Here is a 23967-nt window from a genome sequence, read left to right on the forward strand (position 1 = left end):
GAACAAGAATGTACTTCAACATTTTTATTAATTGTTTAGAATACACCATGGTAAAGCATTTTGGATCTCACTTGAAGACTCTTTGGGCATCCAGTGCCGGATTCAACAGCACACTTTGTTCACGGTCGCTGCTGTTGCATTCTCCAGCCCTCTGATCTGACTGCCGCTGTGCGCTGCTCTTCATCTACCTATGATAGGTACGTGTACAAAGAGGAAAACCTGGCTGTTGCTCATACTGAATATCCTGAAACGTTAAAGGAAGTAGATGCAGAGGGTGGAGAACTTGTACAGGAAGTCAAATAAATACACTACAGTCTCTTTAGTGCTCCCCACAGAGCAGCAGGGCACACGTTACTCGTAGCAGCCCCCAGGTTTACAAAATTCACACTTATCATGTGACCGGTGCATGTATTTGCATGTGTGTTTAAATGTGATCCTACATTTACTGTAATTGTAGTAGATATTATCAGATTGCACTTAAGAGCAAAGACTGGATTCTGTACACAATGTTGTCCAATATTAAAAAATACATTAAGTTACATCTTCCAAATAAATATTGGTCCATTTCTGTTAGTATGCCAAGTACATCTTCCTGAGACACCTTCAGAACCGCAGACATATTTATACAGCATAGATTTTTCTATCCATGAGTATACTCTTCTCAGTCATCCTTTTGCCCATCCTTTGATTTTCTCTCTCCGTCTCTCTGGAGGCAAAATAACTTTTACATGCTACACTTGCTTCAACCATCCACTTATGAGATCATCCCTTCTCATATGACTTGCTCTCTCATCTGTGCCAAAGACATACATAGTAAACAGATTTCTCTCGCTGCACCAGTGCAGCATAATCCAAGACATGAGACCATGTTTCAGATGCAAACACACAACTAGACAAATGTTACAGCCAGATACACAGACAGCACTAACTGCAGCTGCTACCATATTCACTGTAATTGACCTGAATGTACGTGTGTGCCGTGAAGTGATTATCTGTGTGAGTGTAATTTGTGTGCTTCGTTGAGATGACAAACCCTAAAATAAATGTACAAACGTTTCACTCGCATGCTAACAGAAATTTGTATAATAACAGTCTTTCAGCCAAAAGGTTTTGTTTTTTTGAAAATACAAACGTGTTTATGGAAGCCTTTTAGTTTCACAGTATCAACGTGGTTCTCTTGCTGGCTCTCTCGACAGTCACTGCACTGTGTAGCATCAGACTCTCCAGCAGTTTGTAGCAAAGTTCGAGTCTGGCTTTGTCCTGCGCAGATCTCTGGTACACGTACGCACTCACACACGCACACACACAGTACCTTTACGTGAGGAACCACAATTGCAAACATCCTCTGCCTTCATTCTCACCATCATCATTTATACCAGTCTATTATTGCTTTCATATACCAATATTGTTACAAGATCAAGGGAAGGAAAAGAGAAATGTATCGTCCATTTAGTCTTGCAGGGAAGCAGTCCTGACTTGCAGCCCGGATAAAAAAACACTGCTGTGTAATTTCCAAAAAAAGTGTGAGTCGTCACAGGAAACAGTAAAAACAACTACCAGATTATCCTTAAAATGTGATGTAAGGCAGCAGAAGATGAACACATGGGCTTCTCTTCTTCAGACATATGTATACACATAAAAAGTACTGCTTCCCTGTTTGTCACCTTTCAAGTCCTCATTAGTCTATACGTTAGAGACAGCGTTATTAGCATCTCGCGCTTGACGGATGCCGTATAGCCACTTTATGACTCTAGCGTTCCTCTCAATGACGGAGATGCCGTAGGGGACCCGTTCGTTGGCTCTGGCTGGCCCGTCCTCGTCATCCTCCTCTCCTCCGTCCTCCCTAACCCGGTCAGCCTCCGAGCTGGGCGTACTGACGCTGCGGAGCTTGGACACGGATACAATGTCCGAATTGGCTCTTGTAAAGCGCTCCACTCCTCCCATGCCCTCCACCTCATCTGGGTCCAGCCCGCAGTAGTTGAAGAAGCGCTCCAGGTCGGCTGTGGCGCGGGAGTAACGGTCGCTCAGGTCCGACTTGGAGCGGTGCAAAGATGGGTGCTTACGGGCTGACCCCTTGGAACTGGCGTTTGATATACGGGTGAAAGCGGGGGAGGCTGGCGGGATCATGCCTGCTCGGATCAGCATGGGGCTGGGTGGCAGGTAGGCTGGAGGTGGGGGGAGGATTTGGGAGGGGGTGTTGAGCTGAGGGGTGGGTTGGGGTTGGTTCTGAGGGGGTGGAGGAGGTGGGACCTGGGGGTGTGCCACTTGGCCCTGTGCAGTCTGTCTGGGCCTGAGCTGGGGCTGCAGCTGGGCCCTCTGAGGCTTCTTTAAGTCAGCCTGAGGCCGAACGTCCACCCTGCGCACTGTCACTGAGTTAGGGGAGCTATAGGGCCCTGGAACCCCAATGCGGGGTGCTCTTGTCGGTATAGGGGGTGGGCGGCGAGTAAGTTCTGCTGCAGGGGCATGGGGGTTGTTGTTGAGCGGAGAGGAAGTGCAGGAGGAGGTGGATGACGAGTTGATGGTGCCGTGATTCAAAGGTTTGAGGTTGTTGAGGGGTCGGTTGCTCCTCTCCTGTTCTGCTGACAGGCTGCTGCCGATGCTCTTAGCTCCTGACGAAGGAGATGATGAGGAGGGGGAGGTGGAGGAAGAGGACTGGGAACAGGGCATTGGTCCATCACATACATCATTGATAAGATTATTCAGAATATCCAAGTTGAGAGCAGGACCTCTTCTCCCTCCAGGTCCCTCTCTCCCTCCACCATTATCCACATCAGCTGGGCAGCGGGGAACTTTGCGGGCTGGAGGAGCGCTGATCTGGCACTGGAGCATCATCCCCGGAGGAACAAGGGGCTTGCGGATGATTGGTGGTTTGATGGGGGCCTGACGGGTGAGGGCCACCTGCTGGCTCTTTACATACTTGGCCTTGTCGGCCTCCAGACGTTCTACAGCACTCAGTTTACGGGCCCCGGGCTCAGCCTGGCGACGAAAGTAGTCTGGACCCTTGTTAAGTATCCTGAAGGGCATGGCAGAGGTGAAGGGAACCCCGGCCAGACGCCCGTCTGATGGCCGCAAGGTCTCCACCGGCATGCTGGAAGAGCTGAGAAAGAAAGAATTTTTTTTAATCAATCAAAAGGTTTTTGAAAAAAGGAAAGACAAGCAAAGAGCCGAGAGTAAAGCAAGAGAATCTTTCATGTTAAATGTAATAAAATATGATTTATAGCACCAAAATGTTGTGGACATGAGGAGATACAAGTTAGACTACAGACAAACACTCAAGACAAGACAAGAACTGACAGAAGGAGAGTTGACAGAAATTGGGGCTTTAATGGTCAACGAACATCCTTTTAGAGCTCCCACATGTCCTCTCTAAGCTTAAGAAAATAGCTCTTTTGTACTCTTTTCTTCCCACTCTCCTCCCCCTCCTCCCACCCTCGCTCCCAGAGCCCCCTTTAACTTCCTTACCGGTCGCTGTGCTGCTGCTCTCACTGCTCTCCTTTTCTTCTTCCTTTCTTGTTTGTCGCCCCTCTTGCTCTTTTATCCTTCCCTTTTTCCCAGTCCAGGCTCAGTGAAAAACTACTTGTGGTACAGGGTCAGTCGGGGTCAAATTCCACATCAGGCCCGGCCAGACCACCTCTATTAGCTCAGTGGTGACCCAGAAGATGGTTAGGCTGCAGATCGGGGTCACCGGTCAGCCACAGTGCAGCCGAGCTCTTTATCCAAAATGCAGGTCTGGTAGATCTGCCGGCAATGATACCCGGCAACAGCCTTTATGATCCCCTTCACAATCTCTGTCCAGCTCGTCTGTCAAGCCCGTCCGCCTGTCCAGCTGTGATCTGAGACAAAATGCAGGCCGGCAAATCAGCTGGAGTGTCCCACAGTCCTGGAGAGGGTTTAAAAAGAGATGGGAGTCCAGATCAGATAATGGCAGAGCTCTCTGTTTTCTGTTTGCCTCTCATTAACAAAGCATCCACACACACTGATACACACACACACACACTCTCTCACACACACACACACACTTCTCCGGCTGATAGACAGGAACTCTCTTCAACACTGAAGTGGAGCAGACGGGACAGGCTTTATTACCACGTCTGGCTCCTCCCAGCCGGCCAATCACACGTCAGGCCGGGAGCCTCAGCGAGGCACAGGGGGCGGGGTGGGAGGCGGGAGGTGCGCTCGCATTGGTCCACCGCAAAAGGGATTCTGACCAATTGGACCCCTCCCCCCTCCGAGCACAACAAAACACTGAGGCAGGGTTTTCATTCAAATGAAAATTCTTTGAAAGGGATAAAGTGGGGGGGGAGAAAAAGAGAGGGACAACGGGCAAAACAGCTGCAATTTCTTACACTGACTTGCATCAAGCTCAGCAGGAAGAAAAGACAACTGAAAGCCCACACAACTGTTCTTCTTGTTCACATCTTTGTCTTCTTCACAGCAGAGACAAAGTGTGTGAACAACAGAGACACAGTAAACAATGGAGGATTATCTTATCTCAAGTCTAACTGTGCTTAAAACTGTATTTTAACTATTTAGCTGGTGCTCACAGGGCAGTTGGCTTAATGTTTACAGTCTAAAAACCAGCCCGACAAATGCAAGTTTAGAGACAAAGACGGTGAAACTTTTTACAACACACGGTTACTTCTATTTTATTTAGTTCAAAGCATTGCTGACCCACATTGTTCATCTATTTCCCCTCTCTCTCCAAGCTTAATTTCACAGAAAAACAATTCCCTCTCTCTACAACCCCCAAACACCCCTCCACTCTTCACCGCTACTCATACCTCCACTGCTTCTTATCATTTACAACAGAACACTCGAGGGTTACATCACACTCAGTGAGCCTGTTTCTCTCCCTCCTCCTCCTCACCTCCAACATATCTATCCGCACATTTATAATTAGTCTTTTTATAGCCGTCTTTCTTCACTTCTCCCTCAACATGTGACCCTGTTTCCCCCCACATCTCCCTCTCTCCCTCTTATCCCTGAACAGCAGATCAGCAGCACAGAGAAAGAGCAAAAGCGACCATGACAGCTTAGACTTGGACACACACACACACACACTTGCTTTCAGGCACTGAAAACCCGAAGATATGCACACACAGTCACATAATGTGCTTTCATCTAAACCATGTGACAAACCAAAGAGGAGTTTAAAATAGTCTAGCTTAAATTACAAACACATTTGCATCACAGAAAATAATGATTCACTAACATTAAGCGACCAAAAAGCCTTTAGGCAGCAGACCTCTAGGGAGTTTTAGGAGAGAGCGCAAAATAATACTATTATGGAAACAGTGAAAGTGAAAATAAAGAGGATGATCTGAGTGAGAAAAAAACTTAATGTCTTCTAGGCAAAGAAAGGACGGATTGTTTGATCGTTACAGGAAGACAGAAACCCGCTAGGTGAGACTCTCAAGAGACAGTGACATCATCACAATCACTTCTAGCCAAGACACACCTGTCTTCAAATTCTTGAGCTCTCAAAAGAGTACTCCATTGATTTAGCAAAGCACTTCTTTAACACTGTCAGACTTATGATTAACAGTTTGGAAAAAGGGATAAAATTTAATGCAGCAGAACCAGGGATATCGTTCTTTATTCCTAGTCAGATCCTGGCACATACGTTACCCACAATGCAACATGACCGCAGACTTCGAGGTGCTAGCCCTGAGCAGAGATGAACGGCGGGCTACAGAGGTCTGGGGAGCTTATATCTTTCCACACACACACGCCACACCAAAGGTTTGTTTCATTTTCAAACTTTTAGTCTTCAGCAGCTTCAACTGGCGCTGACTCAAGGGACATCATTTGACGCAGTCTCAGTATAAAGATTTCACACAGCTCCCTCTGGAAAACTCAAAGTTTTACAAAAACCTTATTTCCCCTCATGCAGTACTCCCCAACACCTGTAAAGTCACTTTCATGCGTTAAATCGGTGGATTTTCCACACACAAATATAAGTATGTGTCTGTCAACAAGCCAAGCACATGACACAAGACTTGTGCTCCACCTGCTAGAGACAGTAAACACACAAAAGACCACAGTAAAAAGCCAACCATGGATACTTTACACTACAGTATCCGCACAGTATCCAGCCTAGAGAATATTTGAATACAGGTAAAACATCTCTGTTAAATCCTGTCTTAAAATAAGCATCTACATGATGTCAATGTCAACACTTAAAGGTTAATACACTGACATACACATAAAGTACATTTGGTTAATCATTCTTGGTTCAATAACGCTATTCTTGAAAATCTATTAAAAAGAGTAACTACTGAGAAACTGAAAAGCCCCCAGTAAAACCTTGAAACATCAGGTGTGAAAAAGGTTGCCTCGTCACTCACAAAGAAAACACCAGCTTCAGACCAATAACTTAAGGTAATTATAGAAATGGTTGTATGTGTCCATTCATAGAAACTCATCTTAAAGAAAGACTTTACCAGAAACAGCAAAGACGACCGTCTGGTTGCTGAAACCACAGCCACCTCACGTTTAGTATGCTGTGGCCTTGTCATTACCCTCACACAGGCCTCTACTGAATAAACAAAACAACAACACATCCATTTAATCCAGATTTAGAGCCTTTTCATGTCCACAAAAAGACCAATTTCTCTAAGAATGGCCAACCTTTAGTCAGTGGGGGTACAAGGACATGATACAAATACTTTGACAGAGGTCCCAATTTAATGTGTAATGGTCTAGAAAGTGTACACATACACCCGTGGTCTGCTCTCTGCCTTTTCCACATAATGTAATTTAAAGGCTCCCTCCCTGTCGCTGTCACACACACTTTAATAAGTATAATTACTACAGTTGAAAACCCATGTAAACACACACACACACACACACACACACACACACACACACACACTCTGCCTGCCACCAAACACGGTGTGAATTGATCAAGCGACACTAAGAATCCACAGATGTGTTTGTCTATGTGTGCGTTAGGCATAACTTCCACAGGAAACAAAATCATCTCTCAGCTTGTCCGTCTTGTTTTTCAAACTTTCTGTATTTTGCTTTCCATTCATGTCCTGTTCTACAGTCAAACAAACAGCTGATGTCTCCAAAAGTGACGAGCGCTCCGCAGGCCCCAACCACAGTGGCAGACCAAGGAATGATATTTCTATTCCACGATGGAAACTTGCTCGGTTCGATTATCACAAAACTATGCTAACCGCTGTGTTGTTATGAATCTGACTGCCTTTTCAGTCGGCTTTTCGACCGCCTTATTAGCTGGTAATGATATGCTGGTAATGTCTTATGATGTCTGCTGAGTGTGAGAGAGAGGTTGCGTTTCATGGTGTGTGAGCGGGTGAGTAACAGAAAGAATAAAAGGAAAGATAAAAGTGTGCATGTTATTATTCGGATCTCTTTGACCAGAAATGTTGCAAAGGGTTGCAGGGGAAGCAGCAGCTGAAAGGAAGGGATGACCAACTTCTTACCACAGCTGACTATGGTCATCTGCCAACCAGCAAGCTTAAGACTAATTACAGGAAGAGCCCACGACTGGGAGCAATTTGACTCGCCAATATTTTTTAGCACTAAGTGAGTGACTAAATAGCAAAACAGCAACACGTGAGGAAATGGGATTTGGTATGAGAGGAAAGAGAAACGCAGACCATATTTTTCTTCCTCATAAATGTCCTGAATCATGACAACTAACAGCAAGATGCATCACTTGCACAGGAACAAGGTGCGTTCATGTATGTGTGTTATGTGACGCAGCTGGCTTGGCAATCGCAGTGTCCTTGGTCCCAGCAGACAGGGACCCCAGATAGTACAGAAAACAACAGAGACCCCATTCTAAAGAGATGTCACCAGAAATCCCCTCCTGTCCAATCTGAAGTAAGTGTAGATAACAAGATAGGTCATTGCAATTAATGCTATCTCAGAGGTCCTGTTGGGCTAAACATCTTTCCCTGAGCTAGAAGCGATTCAGTTCACTTTCACTTTGTTAAAAAGTATCAATGTGCAGCTAGATACTAGCAAATACTACTCATTAACTCTCTGAGAAATATCTCGTGATCACAGAGTCACATTCACCCCAAGCAGAGAGGAGGAGGAGGTACCTGCAGCGAGTTAGTCAGCAGTGATTTCTCAGGTTCGTCGCCCCCACTGGAGGGAGAAGCAGGAAGCATGACGCATTTCATGACAGGAAATGTGTGAGAAAGAGGGAAAAACAAACAAAACTCGCTCGGCTGGAGTGTGTGTGTGTGTGTGTGTGTGTGTGTGTGTGTGTGTGACCAGCAGGTTGTCTCTGTTTTATGGTGACCTTAGCCAATCTATTTTTGGGTACCTGCCCCTAGCCTTCATACAACACAAATGCTACAGAGGAATCACATAATGAGGTGTGCTGTAGCACTGACTGTCCAATCCTACCACTGCTTTAAAAAAACAAACACACACACACACACACACACGACTAAAAAACCCCCAATGGGCCAAAGTATAGACTTCACTAAAGCCTGTCAGCTCCTGGCAGGGTGATACTGCCTGCTCTATCAAACTCATTTTTTAAAAGTTGGAACAACTAGGAGTACACTTGTCGAATAATTATCTAACAGTAAATGTTGTTTTTTATGTTTAGTTGTTATTTTTATCAGTTCTGCCTTTATTAGGCAAAAAATAACACAAAAGAGTTGACAACACAACTAAAGCAGCCAACTCACAGCCCACTTACTAGGTCAGGCTTTTTCCAGAGCTTATCCTGTCTATGCACATAATATGTGTAGATACGATTACTACAGAGTATATCTTTCTGATGTCTGTTGGAAAATTGTCTTCTCTCTGTCAGAGGTTAGTATCAAATACAGAAAAGCACACCATGACAGGGATTCAGTGTCTGGCTCAAGGACAGTTTGGCTGATTGTGAATAGTTGTAACAAGACTTTAGTGTCTCCAGCAGCTCTGTGAGGCTGGATGTAGGAGCAGCGGTGCTTTGAGCTAAATGCTAACGCCAGCATGCAAATGTACAGTGAAAATGCTAACATGCTGGCAAGTGAATGCTTACCATAATCTTAGTTTAGTGTGTGAGCATGCTAACATTTGCTAATTAGCATTAAACACAAAGTACAGCTGAGTATGTAAACCAAAATACAAAGTCGGAACACATAGAAATGTGTGTCTTTATGATATAGCTTTATGTACTGTAGAACAGGACGGTGCTGCAGACAGAAAATACGAGGGCAAGTATAAAGGACCTTTCCTTTACATTTCCATAATCTGACCAATCGAACTGATCAGGTTACGCGCGTGCAACACCAACTGGGACACCCAGCTTCAGTTTTTAAGACAATAAAAAGCTTAAAAGAAGAGTTCAAAAGGTTATCAGCCACTCCCCTCCAGGGCTGATTTAGGGAGCTCCAAAGACAGTTAATGAAGACAGAGAGGCGAGCACCAGACCTCATGGGATTCAACCCGTAATGCCCTGGCCTGACCGCACAGTGCTCTGCAGCTATCAGGTCTGGCCATGCTGCTCATTTCCTGCTGAAAACAGCTCTCGGCTAGGTGGAGAACTCGACTGGCATGCATGACTGAAGAGTTTGGACTACAGGGTTATGCAACTCTTATGTGCACTAGGGTCTAGTCAACTGCAAAAACATCCACTGAACCATAAGCAGACAGTTATTATAGCATCCAGCTCCATCTTTGTATGGCCCTCCCCCACTCTCTCCATCATTGGTCTCCCCTTAACCCCTGCCCATCACTGTCTGTGTCTGTGGCCCCAGGAAAACACACATCCATGCACAATTACACCCAAGGGGGGGATGAGGAGGGGTCCAATGAAATCTTGTCTCATGTGTACATGTGAAGCTGTGCATCCATGAATGCATCAGCATCCTCATTTATGTGTGTGTGTGTCTCTCAGGAAGAGAGCTTGGACTGAGTAGGTAATCAGTGGAGAGCAGGTGGCCAAGTCTTCCCTCAGGAAAACTAAAACCAGTAGCAAAGACAAACATGTTATAAAAATCTGCGATATGCCTATATCAGAAAAACACGATAAAAAAAAGTTGCCATGTTTTCATCCACTCATCTGTATTTGGAGTTTAAAAAGTCATTAATGAGATACCTACACTCAAAAACAACTAAAAGTGGCATCTCGCAAACTGTCACTGGAAAAGTCATTGATAGACAGCCAGAGGATTCCCAAACAACATTATGAACACATTTTACGGCACTGCTCTGTTTTCTCTTCCAAATTAAATTAACATTTTCAAGAGAGCAACACTGTAGTTTAAATGTTAAATGATTAACAACACAAAACTCAAGCAATTCTGGTGCACTGTCAAAGACAGCAGGCAACTTTTAATATTGTTTGAGGTATAAAAAGGTCAGCTTCTGTAAGATATATGTAATGATAAGAAGGTGAATATTTTCGTTCCCTATGCTGGATAACTAGAACGCAAGATTACAACCCCTCAGATTTACAATGCCCGTAGAGATTCTGGCATCGCTGAGCCTACAGAGGCTGAAATAACTCTGATCCAGCAAAGAATTTCTGCTGATTATGGAACCAGTGATGATACCCACCAAACTGATCTGTGTCTTTTGGGAGACGAGTGTAATTGTGTGTGTGTGAAAAGTGAAAAGTGTGTGTGTGTTTGGATCAGGGGCTGGAGGCATCTCAGCTGTAGCTAATCTATTATATAACACACACACACACACACACACACACACACACACACACACACACACACACACACCTGGGGAAATATTATGTGCACGTACAGACAAACATACACACTAACCCAATTACATGCCAACTGCATACCTGAACAGTCACGTGCACACACACACCGCTTTATGCAGCAATGGTAGAGCCTGAAGACACAGAGAGAAAATATCCCCCCATGAAACGTGGTGATGAACACATTCCAAAGAAACTCAGGCATGGACGCAATCACATACTGCTGTCCACAGTCAGCTACAGAGCCACCCCACATACACACACACACACACACACACTGGTGGAGGAGGGAGAGTGGTCACTGTGGAGTCGCCTCAATGGCTAGGCCTCACTGTTGGCTTGGATACGGGAGTGTTTTACTCACTGACACGCACACACACACACACACCGTTTCTTGCATGTGCAAATACAGGACTTATTCTCCAACTGTTAACCCTTTATAATCCCTGATTACCCCTCTGTTGACAGAAAGGGCTCTAAAGAGTGGTGATGAAAACGTGAGTTTGATGTAATATGCTCACAACAATGTTTCTCTCACATACAGGCTTCAAACCACACATTTATCAGAGAGAGACAGATGAGCTCATACAGCTCATAAAGATCCTTGACCCTTATCAACACAGTATGAGATAAACAGAAGCACCCTTTTCACAGCAACGCTCTGAAATACTTTCCTATTCTGCCTGAAATAAAACGTCAAACTTGTTAAAAGGTACAACATATCCACTCTGTCACTCTGTCGTGCAGCTTCTCACCCTGTTACAGCCGAGAGAATGAAAATAGTCCTGGAGCAGAGCTGCCAAATGTTATAATCAAGACCAGTATTTTTAGATTTGGCATTCCATCTCAAGGACAAGGAAGCTCAGGCAGAAAGAGACAATAGCTGCCTCTATATAAACGGAGCATTTTTATTGCTCTGTATGGTTTTCTAAACCATCACAATAAAGACTTGCTTCCTAACATCCGATGTTTAAGAGATTTTTAGGAACAAATGATTGAATGCATTGACATAAAACAGACCCTAACAAAAAAACAAATGCTTAACTCAATAAAGACATAGACAAAAATCAATTAATCAGAACATCACTCACAAGTGTTAGGCTCGGTGTCGATACTACCTGCCAGAGCAACAAGCTTCCCCCCACCTTTTAAGTACACAGACTCAACCCCATGTCTACACACTGCAGGCACTCTGATGTGCTCAAACAGGACAGAAGGTAAAGTTTACTTACATGATGTATACGAGTTGGCCAGTAAGCTCTTAAAGTGGGTCTCTGGAATACAGCAAGACCAGGGTTGCTCTGCTCGGAGTCTGCACGGCTGCTTTCAGCTGCTACGCCAGCCAATGTGCCGGTATGAGTGTGGTGTGTCCCTGTGTGTGCAAGCCAAATGAACACTAACCTGAATGTCTTTTGGGCTCATGTGCTCTCTTACTCCTCCTCCCACTACTGGAAAAGACTCCGCCCCCTCTGTGTTAGAAGCAGGAAGAGAGCTGAGAAAGCAGGAAGCAAGAGCTTTCCCTCTTAGTCACATGATCTATCTCACTTCCCTGTCTTTCTTTTTAAAGTGTCATTTCCTCTACCTATGGCAGGGGCAACCATAATACAAAATAAGGAAACAGTGATTAATTTTTTAACCCTGCTGATGCAGTGGGTAAAGTAACTGAAAATATAATATGCATCCTTCTTGTTCATAAGAAGGCATTTCCTGGGAAAGACAGGTGTAGCTGAGTAGACATACAAGTTTGACTCCACTTCCTATAAATCTGACTCAACAAATTAGAGCTGCACTGATCAGTTGAATCAATAAAACCATCCACAGAATGTTTTCAGCAGTTCTTTCTCTTCTTTGATCGTAAATCTGAATATTTTTGGGCTTTAGACTGTTGGTCTGACAAAACAAGCAATTTGGAGAAAATCGTACAGGCATTTCTTACTGTTTTGTAACATTTTATGGACTCGTCGTTAGTTGCAGCCCTACATATTACCTGATAAAACATTATGGCAGAATAAGAAAGTAGAGAAATGAATCCAAATCAAGCACTTTCAACAAGTAGGAGATTCAAATTCAGAGAGACAACAGCATTGTGTGGAAGAAACACACAACTTCCTTATTCTCATTCATTTGAATGGGACTACTGTGTAACTGCTTCTTCACTTTCTAAAACCGGCAATAAGACATTCACACCCACTTCACACCATCAATGGCCAGCTGTGCTGAGGTGAGGTGAGAAAGTAAGCTACGGTTGACCTTAATTAATCAGTTTGACATTACATTCTATGAATAAGGCTAGACATTGCCTTTAAAAGGTAACCATTAAAAGGACTGATTTTAGTAAAGCCATCCCCCTAATGTTCGACTTAACTGTGAAGTTGGAAATTATTTATTCCTGTGTTTTGAACAGCAAGACTTGTGTGATGTTACACTGTTCTGTGCCCTAGAGTTTAGGTGGACCCTTGACTACATCCAAAAAGTAACACTTATTTATCCAAATGATTCCAGATAACACTAGCCTTTTCCTCTCTACTAGATACTTCTGAGATAAAAAACAATGTATTCTAAGTGAGAAAGTCAGGGGAAGGGAAACGGGAAAACGGACAGCTGGTGAATGAAAAAGAAAAAAGGAATATCATTATGAAGGAGGTGTGGTCGAGGATATCCTGTCATTACGGCCTGCAAAACAGTGATTCAGGAGAAGCTTTAATAACTACTGGAAAACCTCAAGAGTACTCTTGTGAGTTTGTATATAAAAGGTTTGGGTGCAATTAACACACACAAAAAAATATTCTGTAAATGCACGTGTATCCATTCCCACTAATATTTTTTTCCACTTCCTACACACCAGGGCTGAGCTGCCCTCGCTCCTTACAGTCCAAAAACACACGCAGCAGTGCTTATTTAAAGGAGTCAGCAGGGCGGGGTGCACCAGACCAACCTCCCTGTGGTACACACACACATACACTAAAATATATGTATACAAAGCGACACACAGATTCAGGCACTCATGCCTACAGACTGAAGTCAAACACATGCAGAGGGTCAGTCATTCTCCGGAGGCAGCAGCAGGGAGCGGACTTCCACTCACTGTGGAGGAAAAGCAATTGGCAGCTCTGAAGTCAAAAAACACACAGAGGGAGTGGATGGGATGGGACAATAAATATTTCAGCTGGGTCAACAAATTTCAACACCTTCTCTACCTCCATTAACTTCATCAATCACACTCCTTCCACCCATTCCTTCCTCCCCTCCCTTCCATCCCTCCTTCCGTGCACTAGGCTTGGCTGACAATCACATATTTATCACCTCTGTTGTTCTGCTTCTCGTATATCTTTTCAACTCTTTCTTCTCTTTTTCTTTTGCAAAACATACTTTCATCCAATCCATTTTCTTCTTACTTTCCCGCCTCACCTCCTTCCTGTCTTTGAAATTCCCTGTTTTCTACTTTTTGTCTCATCTCTCTCTTCAACTTTTTATCCTTCTCTCTTGTCAGTCTCACGCCTTCTGAAAGCTACACAATCTCTGTGCTGCGGGGTGGGGGATATTTCCAACACAATACCCTGTGAGCATCCCAGCCGGCCCTCTGGCAGCGGTAATGCACCTCCATGAGAACGCACACCTTTGCTCGGAGACACAGCGGAGGCGGGTGGATTAAGCGTATTAGTGTGAGTGTGTGCTGCCTTTTCATTTGGCCAAATACTTTGTGAGCCATGATACACAGAGGCAGACATGCTCACTTACCCACACAATGATGAGTCTATATTGACACCACACTGGATGTTTACTAAACACACGTCGTTAGCCCTATTCACAATTCTCTTTTTTAATTCATCAGCTTGAAATGTCTTTGTATGGTGGCCACTAAAAGAAGGAGGGTGAGGGGTCTAAAGTTAGTAGCTCCTTCCTCTCATACCAAAATGATAAGCTCCGTCAATCGGTGCACACACACACACATTCCAGGCTAACATCTCACATTACTGCTCACATTACACACTGACATGCCCAAGCAGGCCATGTCGCCGTCACCCTGCATCCTCAGCTGGTGAGGATACCAAACTGCACCAAACTGGAATCTCATCTCCTGAGAAAATCTGACTGAGCTGAGTGAGAACAATCTAAAGACTCGTTTATAAAACGCACAGAACTCCTTTTTAACGGCCTAACGACGCAGGTGACAAGGTCGAGCAGTTACGTGCCTATGGCCCAAACACTTATCTGCTCAAATTTGCAATTCAGGTCTTGGATTTGGACATGTAAATGGGATTGCTTCGTGAATGTTAATAAGTGGTAGTTAAAATTCAAATTTCTAGAGGGACTTCTTATCAGGCCTGTTAACACAGACATACTCAAATGTGGTGCAAACAGACAAAGCAAATATTTTGAGCTTGTTTAGGAGTTCTTTAGGGCAACATGTGACTTATTTCAAAGCCCCTGACCCCCTTTTTTAAAAGCAAAGAAAGCAGATAAACAAACCACACTGCCAGCAGCAGATAAAGCGCTGCATTCAATGAAAATAAGGGTTGTTGAAGTTTCAAAAAGAGCACGGACATCTGTGTCGCTCATAGCCTCTAAATTAACTTAATACCCTCTTCAATCCTTTGAGGGACATCTTACCTGGCATTACCAGATTCTGCTGGCACAGTGAAGGACACCAATGCACCTATCACATCATATGATCTCACCCTGGACCTACTTAAGGCTATTAAGTAGGGCTGGGCAATAAAACAATAACAATAATTATCGCAATATAATTTTTTTCAATAACAATATAACAAATGTTCAACAAATTTTCAATAAATGTTTGATTTTATTCACTTGAATTACACACGAATTAGTACTTAATTTTTCATTAAGATGTTTAGCGGAAAAAGCTTTTTACTTAATTTTACTCTTATTTGTTGACAAATATTTTATCGTAATAGTTTTTTAATGTTGTACCTCAGATTTGTGAAGTGATCCACTGTTTGGCATCAAGTGTTTGTCATGTTTTGACCATGAAGAAGAGTTTAAACCACAATTAACCATCAGGTTTCTTCAAATTTCACTCAGGAGTAAAAGTCAGCCTTTAAACTCAAAAGAAATAACGATTTGATACTTATCGTGATAATTATCGATATCGAAAGATATGAAACTTTTTATCATGATAACATTTTAGGCCATCTCTCATTTATCTCACTTAACTGGTGAGATTTAACCATATAGTTTCCACAGAGGCAGAAATTCCTTTAGTATAATGGCTTGTACGAGGCCATTTAAAATGTAGTCTCTTGACTTGAATATGTTGTGTTGAAGGTACACAAGTTAAATGTTGTTTATGTATTACCTATGTTTCAGTTAAGAAAACATCCATCAGTTAAATCAACTGCAAAAACAAAACTTTATGTTGTAATACTACAGTGTATAACCGTTTCCTCTTGTGAGACCCTCACGTGTAACTCTACAGACAGTGTTGCAGCAACAAAAGACATCCCAACGTGACACAGCAGCAGCTGGGATCTCTAACACACAGACGTGTTAAAAGCTGTGTTTGAGCTCTCCGGGTTATTGGGTCAGTGGTCCCAGTGTGGTGGGGGGCAGGGTAAATAATGGTTAACCAGAGGCACGTTGACATTGGTGACAGGCAAAGGGCAGAGTCTCTCACACGTGCAGTGAGGAAGCACGGCCTTCTGGGAATGGAAAAAACCGGAGGGAATGATGAAGGAAAGGTTGGCATCCAGACTGCGGTCGTTTGTTTTGGGAGGGTGGGGCAAATGGTGGATAAGGAAGATCCTCCCAAAATACATGAGCAACACACCCGCACATATTCGCACACACATGCAAATGCCCTTTCTAACTCACACTGAGTGGGTGTGTAGGGATTCATGAAGACAAAGTGATGAGCACACACTTTGTGACGTATCAAAGACACACACACAAACTCATCAAACCAGATATGACTGGCTTGTTCTGAGCTTCAGAATTAAGTCATGAATAATGACTCACTCTGTGTGTGAGCTGCTGGCATATAAATAGCAACAAACCACTTGTGCTCCTTCACCTGGTAAACTCACAGAAACACAGACAACAAAAACTTTTTAACTAGATCAGTGCAAGACAAAGTCAGCCTTTTCTAAAACAGTATCACATGCGGCCAGTTCAGCTGTCCGCTGCTTTGAAAACAAAGTGATCACAGGTCTTACGTCATGCAGGGCCTCCTCTCTACGTTACCTCTCACCGAACAAAGCTCTGTCAGTTCGTCTTCAGCACACACAAAATGAGATGTTTGCATGTGAAGGATATGCATGCGAGCCCTGAGCTGCTGACCTACAGACCTCAGTACAAACAGAGACACAGCTTGCCAGGACAAGGAGTCACACTGACCTCATTCCTCAGAGGGAGACTTGGCCAAACTGGGAGCACCAAAGGGCCAATGACTGAAGGGAACTCCGGCCACATGACTCCTACTGTCTAAGATATTTGGGCCAGAGAGGGCTTAACCTGACTGTGAAGCTGGCGATAACGCAAACTGCACTCTTTAAAAGTGAGACATCACATCTTGATGGCATCAAGTGGAAACACTAAAGTCAAATTATCCAAGAAAGTGGACACAAAAGCCTCTCTAGTTTAATCTCCTAATCTCCTCCTAAGATGATGTGACAAAGTGTGTGGGGGGTTCAAACAATTCATAGAGAATTATTGTACTTTTTAATCCACTACATTTATGTGACAGCTATAATTACTAGTCACGTTGAAGATCATATTTCTCTTAAAAAATATATAATCAGTTCATGAAATATGATGCATTGTACAGATTAAACTACTCGCCAGTATATAGACAAAATTAGATCCAACTCAATCAGCTACAATATTGACATAATAGTTACACATTAATGCCTCAGTGAAAAGGCCATTCTTCTGCCTGAGGAGTACTTTTACTGTTGTCACTTTACAGTTAATAGGCTAATGCTTAAGATTTCTGTTGATTTGGCAACACCTGTGGTTACTGGTGCTAATGCTAAGACCATCTTCATAAAGTCCAAGAGTTACGTTTGAAATGAAACACTGAGCAGGAGGAAACACCTGGGCACAAATGATGTGCAATGTTGGGTATATTTTGACTTTTCTTTGTAATTGAGTATTTTTGTAGTGTAGTGCTGCTACCTAAATAAAAGATCTCAATACGCCTTCCACCACTGTGTACATATGCATTTAAATGTGCATCTTATTTAGTGCCCATGATGACGTGAATCACTATGTTGTACCTATGTACAAGAATGCATAAAAAAGGACTAAGCTAAAAAATTTCTAATCGACTAGATCAGGAGATTTTGACTATTCTGCAGGCCAGTAGCTCCTTCCAACTCTGCCAGGCGGGCCATGTCGCTGCCACCTTGCATCCTCATCTGGTGAGGATACCAAATTGCACCACACTGGAATTTCATCTCCTGAGAAAATCTGACTGAGCTGAGTGAGAACAATCTAAAGACTCATTTATAAAATGCACAAAACTCTTTTTTTAAACTACCTAAAAGCGCAGGTGACAAGGTCGAGGCGTTACGTGCCTATGGTCCAAACACTTATCTGCTCAAATGTGCAATTCAGGTCAACTCTGCTACATTTTTGTTTTTTGACTTTACCTGTAAAACACATATTACCTATGACAGAAATACAGTCATGGGAAAAGGAAGCCGGGGCAAGATGAGAGGCAAGATGAGAGGCGCTTCCCTCAGCGTTCACGTCGATGATCCTTGATGACTCAAACGCGGTCAAAGTGAATGGACACTGTTTCCCAAATATCAAACTTTCTACGGGAAGAGGAAATCTATATTATCATCACTATCTTGTTACTGCTGCCTACATTTCCCCAGACACAAAATTAAAAAAAATGCACTGCAGAATTATTTCTGGGTGTATGTGTGTATAGCATATATATTGTTTTATGTTATTTATTTTATATGTTACTCTATTAGAATATTAGCTGTTAAGTTGTACGTGTGTAGCATGAAGGGACAAGAAACTTTCACTGTACAACCTCGTGTTGTATAATGATAAAAAAAAAAAATGGCAGTCCAGATAAACCGCACACAAGGCTACATCTGAGCAGCAGTAAAGGCCTAATACAGGTAGCACCTACAGACTGTGTAAAAACGAACAGGACAGCCAACAGCCAAACAGAGAGGAAACTAGAGAAAGAGAGACAGGAACAGAAACACAGAGGCAGACAAGCAGGACTTGGCACAGTCAGCAAAACAACACTTTGACACCAGCCAGACAGTAAGCGTGAGCAAGCCATGCAGCTTCTGACTCAGACCCGTTAGTATGATGAATAATACTCATTTCTGAAACAAGGGCAATGTGGGAATTGACTGTAGTACCTACTGACACCAAACCTTCCATGTGTTCATCCTGGGAAAACCAAAATAGCACTTAATGTTTTCTCTTCTGAAAGACCTGCTTTCAGATGTGTAAAATCTAAGAATGGTCAGTCTGCACCCTGCAAAGAAAAACAAACCACACTTTCCTATGTTGTTCTGCAACAATAATGTTGGCTATAATATTATAAGCCACAGCTAGTGGAGCATAATCTAGCCTAGGCCACACTATTATTTCCTGGCTATTCATTGTAATAGATGGTATGTAGGTTTGGTAGAAAAAAAATATCATATTTTCTAGCTAATCACAGGCTTTCAGACATTCTGGATGAGCTGAGAGAAAACATCTCTAGCATTAGCAACAGTGGTTAGTTACGCTATTATGGATGCCATCACAGCAGCCTGATGTAACAGTCGAGATTAAATGTTCCAGTGTGTCTGTCAGTATGGCAGCCATGTTAAGCACACACTGTAATATTATTACCACCACTGACATCCACCGTAGTCCTTAATTAGAAAGGATTTCCTCATTTTTTCCCCTTTGCCTGCTAAATTCACAATGAGGCATCATCACCACTAGGACCAAAATACTGAAAAGTTGACACCACGAACCAAACCTCAGACTTGGTGACTTATTTTTGTCACAAAAGTACTAATCTCTTTACTTATATTTTTGAACCCAAACATTTAGGAAGTATTTTCTCATTGGAGTTGCTAAGAAGTCAAACATCAGCGATGTTCCACAAAGTCAACAACACATGGTCAATTTATATAATGCCAATTATTTTCTTAATTAATCAATAGGTTGTTTTGTCTATAACCATTTACAAAAGCCTGTTGTGATGTACAAAAGCCAATGATATTAAAACAGTGAAAGGCAGGAAATCCTCACAAAGAAGAAGCTGGAACAAGCAAATGTTCCTTGTTTCTGCTTGAAGAAAATTAATAAAAGGCAACATTAACAAAATAGTTGATGATTATTATCAATTTACTGTTTCAGCTCTATGTCTGCATGCAGTAAAGGACCAGAAAGACAGCAATCATGTTTCATCTGGACAAAACTGTTGCAAACTGGAAAAAAGGCAATAACCTTGCTTTAGACATGCAGTATTTGCATAAGAGCAGTGAAGGTCTACTCAATCAATTTCAAATCATTAAAAATGAAAGGGTCGCATTTTTGAAGTACTTATTCCATAAAAATTTCACAGTAATATTAATCAGAAGAATAAAAGCATGTTTTAAATGATTTTGCCCGCCAGCATTGCAAAGCTGCTGATCAAGCTAATCTAAGCTCCTGAATACATTACATAAGCGAGAGCCCATCTCCTGCTATGATCCAACTGATGTTAAAGTATCTCCCCTGCACAGGACACAAGTGGGTTGTGGTGGGCCTCTGTCTTCAGTTAAAGCCCCCATAAGCTTCTTTCCAGACATCACCAACCTATACTCTTCCTCCCATTTGATGTGTCCACTTGTCAAAATGAACGAAACAAAGTCTCGGAGAATTCGTCAGAAGACAAATGTGAATAACAGTATTCTGCACCACTGCTTTACGCACTCTCACACAAGCTGTTATTAACCATTGTAAAAGTAGTATGCTTTTTCCCATTCAGATATAAGAAATAGACACCGAGTTCCAGCCACCATCGGCTTACTGGTTTTCTTGTTTTTCCCCAAGATCAACGCTTGCTCGCTGAGGGGCCCATGAAAACTTTTGAAAAGACTTTTCTAGACTGCAGGATGCACGTTCCTGGCCTGGGAATGATTAAGAATAGAAATTACAAGGTGGTGTGTTTGTTGCCGTCGCCCAAGGTGAACAGCTTTTGCAGGTCTTTTGTGAGTTTGAGCCAATACTAAGCCAACACACTGTGGCTTGTGTGCTTTTCTCATATGCCATCTTGAACATTTCGGTGACGAGATGGCCTCAGCAGAATATCTTTCAATCAAAATGAGGCATGGTCAAGCAAACCAAAAATGGCAATTGAGTCAGATTATTAGGGTACGTTTCTGAAGCAGAAACAGACATTTGAGAGAACACTTTCCAACACGATTGACTAATTTTATCACCCACAAATAAACAGCAGCAACACATTTCAGGCCTGGACTTCTTCTTCTGACTGAGAGGAAAGAACTGTTCTCCTCCCCTTGGTGAAAACCTACATCAACAGCCAAACAGTGATAAGCCTTGTCTGACCTTTAACCACTCTGGACTCATAGCCTCTGAAACTCAAGACTTCCTCTTTTTATGCAACAGGCATCATGTTGCCTCACATCTCCTGGAAATCGGTCTATGACAGAGCTGATTTACCAACATCTCCCCTGTGAGAACATTGGTGCTGAGGAGTAACTGAGATGATCTCAGACCCACTGCAGGTTATGGGCATGAACATTTAAATATCTAAATCATGTTGTGAATATGTGAATAATACCATTTGCTGCTCAATGGAAAGAATATTGACTTCTTATATTTTTCCTTCAATTTTTTTTGTTACGCAAAACACCTAAGCAAATTCCTTCAATGTTGGCAATAAAGCTACTTCTGAAAAGCCACGTTTGTGCCACACAGTGTCAAAATACTCTAACATTGGCCTCCCTTGATTGTATATTATTACAAATAAATATTTAACCAACAGCAAAAGCCTGCGGGGTGAATTCAAACTGTTGCTTTCATTGTTTTTGTCCTTTTATTCACCTTAACTAACGTCCATTATGCTAAAGTTAACGTTACAACAAAGTGAACTGAATTCTTCACACAGGTGAAGCCACATTTATGGCTCCACGTGACCAGTTTCATTTAAAACAAGAAGAACTACTCACCCGTGTTTACAGCTCTTTTTGGAAGTCGGTGTATTTAATTTTCGTATAAGAGTAACTGTTATTTCAGGATACAAGCAAACGTTTATTAACGACCACTTTCACTGAAACTTTCAACGTTGGCGCGGCCGATACCATGAATTAACTCCAACCAAACCGTAACAGCTAGCTGGGCTTTGTAACAGCCCAGACCCGTACATCCTTTAAAATGTTGAATACATTGGTGCGTTTCATTAACCGTCAATTCATTGTGAGATGCTGACTTAATTTTACATCATAGTTAATTTAAGACAAAATATTTAGCGCACCCCTAAAACCGTCCCCTCTTTGGTACGGTCGGGGTTCGTCTCATTGGTCAGCCTGGGACATTTACAGATTTGGAGGACGCTGCGTGCTCGGTACCTTGGTAACCACGTCTTCTCGCGAGAACATCAGGTAGGTTGACCTGTTTTTCCCTCGTGCTCCAGGTGCAGCCCTGCGACTTACACAGATGTAATGGGCATTGTGAAGCTTTACCAAAACAGTTTCACCCCTTAATGTTCCTTTATGGAATAATAAAATGCATTTACATTTTTAAAGCATGGGGAATGAACTAGTAGGCCTACATTATTTATCAGTCTACCAAAAGAAAATATTCCCCAAAGCACTAATGTATAATATCACAATTTGCCTCAGGGGGCTTTACAATCTGTAGGCCTGCAGCATATGACAACTCTGTCCTTAGACTCTAGATTCAAATGAAGAAAAACTCCTCCCAAACAAGGGGGGAATTAACTAGCAGGCTACAATCTATTCATTCATTTAATCGATTAAATGCTGTATAGATTGTAAAGCCCCTCAAGGCAAATTGTGATTTGTGATATTATTGAGAATATGTTGTGTTACATAATACCCCACAAGCAAACCTTTGTCCAACAGTCAGCATAAGTTTAATGTTGTGTTTGATGATTTAGACTCTAAATCATCAAACACAACATAAAATGTATTTTCTATGCTGACTGTTGGATGTGAATGAAAGTAAACATTTCTTTGTTTTTTAAAGGGATTGTGGGGTATTATGTGGAATTACACTATTGAGTGAGTGTGTTTTTAACCACAGTATTATCTTATCTTATTGTAGCACAGACACACAGGCTGTTCTGAATTAGTCAATGAAATGAACCCAGTGAGTGGAAAATCTGTGGATCCTATCATCCTTTATAATCTTCTGTATAACTACATAATCCTACATAACTTCCGCCGTACTGTTCTTATATCTGTAGGGATAATATGCATAATCCTAATATACCAGTAAGGAATCAAACAGACTTATTACAGGATGTAGAGCTGAATGATGAAAGTTAGTGAGGTTTGAGCTCTACTGCAGTTATTCCAAAATGAAGGCATGATCCGCCTCCTTCGTGTTCTCCTTCTCAAAGACAGGGGGCCAGTGGAGGGGCTTGGGTTCATCTAATGACAAAACAAGCTGGGGGATGAACTAATGTTTTGGCAACAGCCTGCTTTAATTAACTAATTCAGGATTACCTCAACTTTAAGGAGAGAGGAGTGTGTTTTCCCCTCTTTCTCCATGTGCGTGCACAGGAGAATCCAACACTTACCGCACTGTTCCCACGAGGACAATTGTTGTTTTCTCCTCTTCACAAACCCAAAAAATATGTTATTCCTCTGCACATCATCCTTTGAATTAAAGAGGAGAGGCTAAGTGTCTGGATAAGTGTTGATAAGAGTGAGAGTGATGCAATTAGTGTACTTGCCACACATCAAAGAGCAGCCAGGAGCTGCGTGTGAGGCGATCATAGTACAATTACATCATAATTGAAGGTGTTTGGTGTTGGATGTTTAGTTTCTGTGGATTTAACAGACAGGCTTTCATGTGAGAAACAGGATTTTGTTCACTTTATGGAAAAAGAACAATAAAACACCTGCCATGTGACCTTTAACCCTTTATTTTGTGGTGCTATGCCCACATCTAAACATCTTGACAAAACAAACATGTGTAGGGCTGAAAAGAAATAGGGGATGAAAGAGTTGATAGTAAAAGCAGTACAGCATCGCCTTCCTTTCCTGGAGCCCACTATACTTGTTAGGATGGAAAGAACATTACACCAA

At 42.5% G+C, this 23967-nt stretch overlaps 1 protein-coding gene across 3 annotated transcripts; it reads right to left on the reverse strand.

The window, feature by feature from the left end:
- Window positions 1–9: 9 nt before the first annotated feature.
- On the reverse strand, window positions 10–21983 carry wu:fa11c10 (protein FAM110A). 3 transcript variants are annotated; one of them, XM_038723139.1, is made up of 3 exons: window positions 21862–21983; window positions 3463–3880; window positions 10–3097 (listed from the first exon to the last, which is right to left on the reverse strand). In XM_038723139.1, the coding sequence occupies exon 3, from the start codon at window positions 3085–3087 to the stop codon at window positions 1684–1686; it is 1404 nt and encodes a 467-aa protein (XP_038579067.1). In that variant the 5' UTR covers window positions 3088–3097; window positions 3463–3880; window positions 21862–21983; the 3' UTR covers window positions 10–1683. The 3 variants fall into 3 exon arrangements, with proteins under 3 accessions (XP_038579067.1, XP_038579065.1, XP_038579066.1); XM_038723137.1 differs by lacking the exon at window positions 21862–21983 and adding an exon at window positions 11929–12096; XM_038723138.1 differs by lacking the exon at window positions 21862–21983 and having other exon boundaries at window positions 3463–4109.
- Window positions 21984–23967: the final 1984 nt, after the last annotated feature.

Source organism: Micropterus salmoides, unplaced genomic scaffold (assembly GCF_014851395.1).
Source record: "Micropterus salmoides isolate LMB-PRFRI ecotype aquatic unplaced genomic scaffold, ASM1485139v1 Ms_hic_scaffold_16, whole genome shotgun sequence".
In the NCBI taxonomy this organism is placed as follows: Eukaryota; Metazoa; Chordata; class Actinopteri; order Centrarchiformes; family Centrarchidae; genus Micropterus; species Micropterus salmoides.

Excerpts from the sequence above, each read along its gene's own strand:
- wu:fa11c10 (XM_038723139.1), bottom strand. The coding sequence starts at position 3,087 with ATGCCGGTGGAGACCTTGCGGCCATCAGACGGGCGTCTGGCCGGGGTT.